This window comes from Bombyx mori, chromosome 12, assembly GCF_030269925.1.
Source record: "Bombyx mori chromosome 12, ASM3026992v2".
Classification (NCBI taxonomy): domain Eukaryota; kingdom Metazoa; phylum Arthropoda; class Insecta; order Lepidoptera; family Bombycidae; genus Bombyx; species Bombyx mori.
In genome coordinates, this window is record NC_085118.1 from 9,695,609 (window position 1) to 9,705,523 (window position 9,915).

The 9,915-nt window shown below is 36.6% G+C and overlaps 1 protein-coding gene across 1 annotated transcript in view; it reads left to right on the forward strand.

Moving 5' to 3' along the window:
* The window catches only part of LOC101743456 (cadherin-related tumor suppressor), a 143,496-nt gene extending 134,656 nt beyond the window's left edge, over positions 1–8,840 (forward strand). Inside the window, exons 8-9 of the mRNA XM_038014713.2 lie at positions 181–5,542; positions 5,660–8,840. Coding sequence (XP_037870641.1) covers positions 181–5,542; positions 5,660–8,285 — 7,988 coding nt within the window. The 3' untranslated portion in view covers positions 8,286–8,840. The remainder of the gene's footprint in view (positions 1–180; positions 5,543–5,659) is intronic.
* Positions 8,841–9,915: the final 1,075 nt, after the last annotated feature.

Genomic DNA, 9,915 nt, shown 5'->3' on the forward strand with positions numbered 1-9,915 from the left:
ATATGCTTAGTGTATAGTGATATAGCTTATTGAATTTCATGACAGGAGAAACGTAAGAACTATTACAATGGAGATGTATTTTTTCAATATATTTTAAATAACTTTAAAAAAGTTAAACGATGAGTAGGGGCTTTTTTTTTGTAAATTTTGACGATAATTTATTATTTTCTTCATTTTCAGGATCGCCACCTCTTACAGGATCTGGTACTGTAAAAATAATTGTACAAGATGTAAACGATAATAGTCCAGAGTTTGAAAGACAAAGTTACAAGACTAGTGTAAAAGAAAACTTACCTTCAGAAACAATGATTTTTCATGCAAAAGCTACCGATAAAGATACGGGGAACAATGCTAAGATAAGATACAGTGTACTTGGAGATAAATCAGAACGATTTAAAATAGACCCTAATACTGGTATGCTATATACTAATGAGACATTAGACCGGGAGGAATGGGATGTATATTACTTAATTTTAATGGCCCAGGATTCATCGACAACTGATCCTCGAACTGCAACTGCAAATTTGACGATTGTTGTTGAAGACGAAAATGACAATACACCGACGTTCCCACATCCCGTATATGAAACACAAATTTCTGAAAGGACTATGAAAGGAAATTTTGTCTTTGGAGTTAAAGCCACAGATAATGATATTGGATTGAGTAAAAAAATTGAATATGATTTAGAAGGAGAACACAAGCATTTGTTTACCATCAACAAAGAGACGGGTGTCATAAAAGCAAAAGAGAATCTTATTACTTATAAAGACAAAAGTATATCATCGTTCAATTTGGTAATCACTGCAAAAGATAGCGGAACACCACCAAAAGAAAGTTCAGCTGAATTGATACTTATTCTCAAATCCGTCAGAAACTTTCCAAAGTTCTCTGTGACTAACAAGCTTTCGTTTACATTTTCCGAAGATACTCCAGAAGGTGTATTAGTCACAAGGCTATCAGCTACATCTCCAAAATCCGGTCCTGCTGGGCTATTACAATATGGAATAGCGGGAGGAAATATTGGTGATGCACTACGTGTAGATCAAATGAGTGGAGAAGTTTTTTTAACTGGAAAAGGTTTGGATTACGAAACAATGCCATTATATGAAGTATGGCTTGAAGCAAAAGATTCTGATAACCCTCCTTTGAAATCTTTTATCGAAGTTGAAATAAAAGTCACAGATGCCAATGACAATGCTCCCATAATAGAAAATTCTTTGTACAATGCTACAGTGTTGGAAGAAGAATCCCCTCCTCAGTTGGTGGCAGTAATTCATGCTTTTGATTACGATTCTAATGAAAATGGACGAATATCTTATAAATTAGTAAATGATTACGATGAAACATTTAGTATAGATTCTGAAACAGGTGAAATATATACAAATATGGCACTTGACCGTGAGTCTATACCATATTATGAAATAATTGTTGAAGCTGAAGATCATGGCCTTCCACAGTTAAGCGGCACATCAACAGTAATAATAACAGTTTTGGATAAAAATGACAACCCTCCTAGATTCACAAGGCTGTTTAGTGTTAATGTAACTGAAAATGCAGAAATCGGTTCCTTTGTAATAAGAGTGACCAGTTCTGATTTGGATACTGGGTCAAATGCAAATGCTACGTATAGTTTTGTTGAAAATATTGGAAATAAATTTATTATTGATCCAATCTCTGGAAATGTTACTGTGGCAGGTTCCTTAGATAGAGAAATACAGGACGAATATATTTTGAAAGTCGCTGCTATCGACGGAGCATGGCGATCTGAAACAGCCCTTACCATAACTATACAAGATCAAAATGATAACGCACCTGAATTTGAGTACTCCTATTATAGTTTTAATTTTCCTGAAATGCAATTTAAGAACAGTTTTGTTGGACAAGTAATCGCTACGGACAGAGACAAACAAGGCCCAAATTCGATAATATCATATTCGTTACAACAACCATCAGATTTGTTCTCAATAGATCCAGCGACTGGAGAGATTTTAAGTAAATTCACCATGAATTATAAAAGAACGTCCACAAATTCATCTCCGGAAAACACATATTCTGTCGTTGTTGTAGCTACAGATAATGGGAAACCTCCAATGTCATCAGAGTGCTTAGTGATCATAAACGTTGTCGATGCAAACAATAATGCACCCAAATTCAGGGATCATGAGAAACTAATACCTATTCCTAAAGAAGCCACTATTGGTGAAAAAATAATAAAAATGAAAGCAGAAGACAACATGGACTTTGGAATAAATGCTGAAGTTGAATATTACGTGTCTGGTGGTAATGGTTCGTCGTACTTGACTATTGACCCAAATAGTGGGTGGATTATCGTAAACAAACAATTTTATTATTTAGGGCAATACTATGAACTGAAAATAAAAGCTACAGATCGCGGTGTGCCGCCACAATCAGACGAAACATCAATCGTTTTTGTTGTGACCGGTGAAAATATGTACAGCCCAAAATTCACGGCTTTAAGCTATCAAGTTATAGTGCCTGAAAATGAACCTGTAGGTTCGTCAATTTTGACTATACAGGCTAGTGATGAAGATAATGGACCTAATGGAATTATTCGTTATTCCATTTCGTCCGGAAATGAAGGAAACGAATTTCAAATACATTCTATATCTGGTGCAATTAGCATAATGCGACCGCTCGATTTTGATACAATACAGGAATATCGACTCAATATCACAGCCAATGATCTTGGCTTTAAGTCAAAGAAAGCAACAGCGACATTGACTATTATTTTGACAGACATTAATGATAATGCACCTTTTTTTAATCAAACAACCTACGTCGCATTTTTGCCTGAAAACTCACCTTTAAACACGTTTATTTATAGAGTGACCGCTGTAGATATCGATTCACCAAAAAATGCAATAATCAAGTATTATTTAAACTCTAATATGCTATCATTATTTTACATTGATGAGAACACCGGAGAAATATATTCGAAAGAAGTATTTGATTTTGAAGAAAAAAACCTGTATGATTTAACAGTGAGAGCTGAAAACCCCGATTCGTCAATGAAAAACACAACCAATATTATCATTCATATAACAGGCGTTAACGAATACTATCCAAAATTCAAACAACCAGTTTTTCATTTCGACGTATCAGAATCAGCCGAAGTTGGAACAAATGTTGGAGTTATACAAGCTACAGATCAGGATAGTGGTGATGATGGAATAATCTATTACTTATTTGTTGGTTCAAGTAATGATAAAGGTTTTGGAATCAATTCTCAAACTGGCGTTATTCGAGTGGCACGGTATTTGGACAGAGAAACTCAAAATAGAGTAGTATTAACAGTACTTGCAAAAAACTCTGGAGGTATTCGAGGTAACGACACTGATGAAGCACAAGTGATAATTTCAATCCAAGACGGTAATGATCCTCCAGAGTTTGTACGCCTTAATTATGAAGCTACAGTATCTGAGGGAGCTTATATTGGCCACGAAGTTATTCAGGTACAGGCTGTAGACAAAGATGTAAGGCCACAAAATAATCAATTCAGCTTCTCAATTATCGGCGGAAATATTGAACAAAGTTTCAAAATAGATCCACAGAATGGTAAAATAGAAGTAGCAAGGAAGTTAGATAGAGAGAAACTACCTGCATACTCATTAATAGTTGGTGCAATAGATACCGGCTCACCACCCCAAACAGGAACAGCGACAGTCAAAATAATGTTGACTGATATAAATGACAACGGTCCTATTTTCGACATCAATTCTTTTGAAGGATCAGTGTACGAGAATGAGCCACCTAACACCAGCATAACAACATTATCAGCGACAGATCCAGATTTGCCACCAAATGGTGCACCTTTTACGTACTCCATTATAGGTGGGAAACATGAGAGCTTTATAAATGTAAATAAGCATACAGGCGTATTATCCACAGCCAGGAAAATCGACAGGGAAGCTACACCGATACTCGAAATAAGTATACAAATTGAAGATAGTGGAACACCTGTAATGCGATCTAAATATGATATATTAATAAAAGTTCTCGACCGAAATGATAATCCGCCGACTCCTCGATCGGTTCATGTTGTTGTATATGCATTTAATAACAAAGTGCCAAATGGAAAAATTGCTGACGTTAAACCTAATGATCCTGATATTATTGGTGACTATAAATGTAAGATTATTCGAGATTCTACTTCAGATAGAACACTTTCACTATTGAATATCAGATCTGGATGTGACCTCTACACTAATACTATAAAACCTGGTCAAGGTTATTCTTTTTCAGTGCTGGGTAATGACGGTATTCACAAAGACGTCATATCCTCAGTAAGTGTCGAATACTTTTCTTTTGACAACACCACTGTGGAAGAATCGGTCACCATCAGAGTTATGAATATGACGGCAACATTTTTTTTAACACATTTCTATCGCAGTTTGTTGGAAATTCTTAACGCCAAGCTAGACAAAAATAAGGAAACCATTTTTTTATACGGCGTCAATGAAGTACCCAACTATTTAGACCTAACAGTAGCCTTGAAAGGAAACAACTCTATTTCTAAGAAAGAATCAACAGAACATTACTTAAAAAATAAAGAATTCGAAATCACTACATTATTAAAGCACGAAATTACTATCGGATATTATCCATGCTCGTCACATCGATGTCAAAACGGTGGCTTATGTACGAATTCCATTAAGATTTTAGAAGACACAAAAATTATAGATAGTTCAGCTATTATCTTATCTTCACCTTTCGTTAAACATGATTACGAATGTCATTGTGCTGAAGGATTTATGGGAAAGAATTGCGAAAAACGTCAAGATCCTTGTTCACCTAATCCTTGCCGCTATGGAGGACATTGTCGAAAACAAGGACATGATTTCTTATGTACTTGCCCTGTTCGCCGTGATGGGAAAACTTGCGAATTAGAAAAAAATGACGTGTGCAGTAGCAGTCCTTGTAAAAATGGAGGTTCTTGTAAAGAAAGTGCAGATGGTAGTTCATTCTTCTGTCTTTGTCGGCCCGGATATCGGGGTAATCATTGTGAAGCTCTGGTAGATTCATGTCGACCAAATCCATGCTTATATGGTGGAATATGTGTCAGCTTAAAACCTGGCTATAAATGTAGTTGTTCGGATGGACGTTACGGAACCCATTGTGAAAGCACAACATTTGGATTCGACGAACTATCATATATGCAGTTCCCGGCACTGGATGCATCGACCAATGACATCACGATAATTTTTGCAACAACGAAACCGGATGCATTACTTTTATACAACTTCGGCGCGCAAACTGGAGGCAGATCTGACTTCATAGCTATTGAACTACTTAATGGAAAACCTATTTTTTCTTTCGGGGGTGCAAGAACTTCAATAACATCTGTAGCCATATCGAATCCAAATAAAAATTTAGCGGACGGCAACTGGCATAAACTCACTGCAACAAGAAATGGAAGGGTCATATCTTTGAGCACAACATCTTGCACTGATCACGGAGATATTTGTATGGAATGCGAACCTGGAGACGACTCCTGTTACAATGATGACACCGGACAAGCCGGGTATGTTTAATAGTCTACGTGATCTATTTTCAAATGTAGAAACACTAGTACTTTTGAAATGACATTATTGTAAAATAAGCTTGCAAATTTTTTTATGTCTTTTTTTATTATTTACAGAACTTTGAACTTCAACAACGAACCACTTTTGATTGGAGGAATTCACAAAGCTGATCCTCTGTTAGAACGCCCAGGGCAAGTCCACTCTGATGACTTCGTAGGATGTATGCATAGCATAACCATAAATGGTCGTTTGCTAAATCTTTCAAATCCTTTAAATTCCCGAGGTGTTGAAGCAAATTGTGGTCGATCCGAAAAAGGAACATGTTATAAAAAAGCTATGTGTGGATTGGGAGAATGCATCGACCGGTGGAAATCCAATTTGTGTAAATGTGATGGTACTTTTATTGCACCTGATTGTTCAGCCGCCTTACAATCTATTTCAGTCGGAGAAACAGGGCTTATATCATTTTCTATATCAGAAAAACATCGGAGAATGCAGTTATTGGATACATTTTACAGCGGAAATACCATGTGGGAAAAACACGCTAATAAAGTTCTTAGTAAAATTAATACACGTACAAATAGTCCAGCCAAAATGTTGTCATTTCTTTTTCGGACTCACAGAAAAGATGGAATACTGTTTTACGCAGCCACTGAAAAGTATTTTACATTAATTGAATTACACGAAGGAAAAGTAAGTTATACTTCAAAACAGAATTCCGTGGTGAATATGACACAAAATGAACAGAATGATGTGTCTGATGGTACCTGGCATAATATAACCTTATTGTCTTTTGGAAGGAGTATTCGATTGTTAGTAGACAATAATGATGTTGGGGAAGAGCTGGATGCTGCTGGTGTACACGATTTCTTAGATCCGTATCTCACTGTAATGTCCCTAGGAGGAGTAAAAGCTGAATTATTAATGACTTCGAGCCAAAACAAATTTGAAGGTTGCTTAGCCAACTTTTCTATTAATAATGAAATACAGCCGTTTGCTGGGAATGGAAGTATTTTTAAGGAAACCATTTTAAAAGGGAAAATTCTAAATGGTTGCCACAGTGCATTTGGTATTGGGGCAGCACAAAATCCAGATCCCCTGCGTATTGGTATTACACTTGTCATTGTGTTTTTCGTAATTTTACTTGTTGCTATTTCCGTGTCCATTATATTCTATCGTTTACGAAAGCAAAAAAAGGAAAAAGTTGGTGGCTCCACAGGGAAAATGAATGCCGTTCATTCGAAGCAAAATGGTGGAACATCCATGTCTAATGCACCAAACCTAATAGCTGGAACCAATGAAAGTTTGATGAATCGTGGCTTACACAACAATGACACTAGCCTAAACAGTTATATTTCTGAAAGCGTTGATATAACACGTAATGTCGGACATATTGTTGGTCCTGAACTTTTATCAAAAAAATATAAAGACAGAGAAATAATGAATATAGACCCACTCAGGCCGCAACGTCCCGACATCATTGAACGAGAAGTTGTTGGGAAAAGCCCAGCTTTAAGAGAAGATCATCATCCGCCTCCACCTCTTTCGACCAACACTTCACATCACCATGATCATCCAAGTGGAATGGACCTAAATTCAGAAATACCAGAACATTACGATTTAGAAAATGCAAGTTCAATAGCACCTTCTGATATAGATATTGTTTACCACTACAAAGGTTTTCGAGAAGCGGCTAATGTCCGAAAATATAAAGCAACTCCACCACCTTTAACCGGTTATCATCATAAACATCAAACACCTCAACATCGTCACTCTCCTCATCACCCAGGCGGATACCCGTCCAGAGTACTACAGCAGGCTTCTCAGCCCCCACCCCAACCACGCCAACATCAAACAACGCCACTTGCACGACTATCACCAAGTAGTGAATTAAGCCAGCAGCCTCGTATATTGACCCTGCACGATATATCAGGAAAACCTTTGCAAAGCGCTCTACTTGCTACAACGTCCAGTTCTGGAGGTGTGGGCAAAGATGCTTTACATAGTAATAGTGAACGTAGCCTAAACAGCCCTGTGATGTCTCAGTTAAGTGGACAAAGTTCATCAGCTGGAAGAAAGACACCCAGTGCTACACCCCAAGTACCTCAAGTAGTGTCCGTAGGATCAGGGGCTGTCGGCTTAACTGCAGAAGAAATAGAAAGAATGAATGCGAGACAAAGAACGTCGAGCTTAGTGTCAACATTAGATGCAGTTTCTAGCTCCAGTGAAGCACAACGAGGTACAGGAGTAGGACATCACATGTCACATAGACATCATTCCCCTCAAGACGACAATAGAAGTTCAACAGGGTCCGATGATGAAAGCGGTAATGACAGTTTTACTTGCTCCGAAATCGAATACGATAACAACAGTATTAATGCTGAAAAACTTGACGACGTTAGGAGACCAAATGTGAGCAACGCAAATAACACAAAGAAATCAATTTTACCGCCACCATATGAAAGTTTTGACTCTTCATTTCGAGGCTCTTTAAGCACTCTAGTAGCTTCGGATGATGATCTTGTGCCGCATGTCAGTTCAGCTTTATATCGACAAGCGAATGGTTCACCAGCCTCAGCCGCTCTCGGTTGGGATCATCTCTTTAACTGGAGACCCAATTTCGAAAGTATGATCGGGGTTTTTAAAGACATTGCTGAATTACCAGACGCTGTCAACGGGCGTATGTCATCTTCGTTGAGACTTCAGAACGGCACGCCGAAACCTTCTGAAGAATATGTTTAATATGATAATATAAGACTGTAAATAATACTTTGTTTTGAGTTTTGTAAAAACTGTTTCGTTGGGATCTTGTATCAAGATTTCGCGTTCCAAGCCTCTTGCCATATATTGTTATTCTTTTTGTATAATAGTATGTAATCTTCTTGTGATGTATAGATTAATGTTTAAGCTATCAAACCTCACTGTAAATACGTATACGTGTAGATATATTTTATAACGTTTAGGATATTTGCGTTTTGTACAGAAAATCTGCATTTGTTTTATATGAACAGAACAAAATAATTTCGACTCTGGATGTAGGCAATGTTCTCTATTATTTTTTACTGTAAATAAGACAAATACGCTTATAGTGTGAAATATTTATGTAAGTTTAATTATTGTGATACATGTTTTCTGGAAGCTATTACTTTCAACTATGTAGTAATAAATAGTACATCCAGGGTTCTTTTTAATGACGATTGTATTGAGCCATATTATTAATTAATGAACAAAGTGCCAAATGCGTTTTCTGTTAAAAGAACCGACTGATTTATACAAATAAATAAAAAATGAATTATATTTATTATGTGTTATTTCAAATATCCATTTATACCTATAATATTTAGAACGCTTTATATTTTTTTGAGTATGACCTAGTTTTGTCAAACAATACATTTGAGCAAATGAATAATGAACAATGTGTCAGGAAGCGTTCCAAGATTCCGTAAAGGCTAATTGTTGCTGTAAACATTCGTGCCCTTAATTCATTATCAGACGCGGTCTTGACTGTAATTATATGAAACAAGGGAACCACCTAAAGTACACGTAAGTCTGATAAGATGAAACGCTACCGATAATTTTAATGTCACCCGCGTAATTTGGAACAAAAAATCCTTTGAGTACTTTCGTTGTAAAAAAAATTGCATTTTATTTCTTCCCTTCTTTGTTGTATTTGTAACATTTGAAGGAACAACACGTTTTTATACAGAGTTTTTGTCAAAATTACCCAAGATTTTAGCTCAAGACATTTTACCGTGTATACCAATGGTTTTTCGAAAAATTATTTTGTATAGTTTTTTTTTTATTATTGCTTAGACGTGTTTACGAGCTCACAGCCCACCTGGTGTTAAGTAGTCACTGGAGCCCATAGACATCTACTACGTAAATGCGCCACACACCTTGAGATATAAGTTCTAAGGTCTCAGTATATCACAACGGCTGCCCCACCCTTCAAACCGACACGCATTACTGCTTCACAGCAGAAATAAGCGGCCCCGCTTACCCTATCCTACCCTACGGGTGGTACCTACCCGTGCGGACTCACAAGAGGTCCTACCACCAGTAAGATACAAAAGATAAAAAATTTACAAACACAACCGTCACGTCACACAGCGTTCCAATAATTTAAACTAATTGTTAATGGGCTGCTTACCTACCGTGAGTATTAACGAACATACTTTTATAATTTTCACCTTGAAAACTCAATAGTTTTGTATTTTATGCTTCAGTTTAATTTACTTTATTAGGGTCATATATTCTGAAATTATAGGGCAGAACAAAAAAAAAAAAATTCAGCGCACAGTCGTATAACGATAAAAAAGTGTGTCATAAAGTTAAAAATTCGTGATGGCATTATAACTGTATCATCCATTCT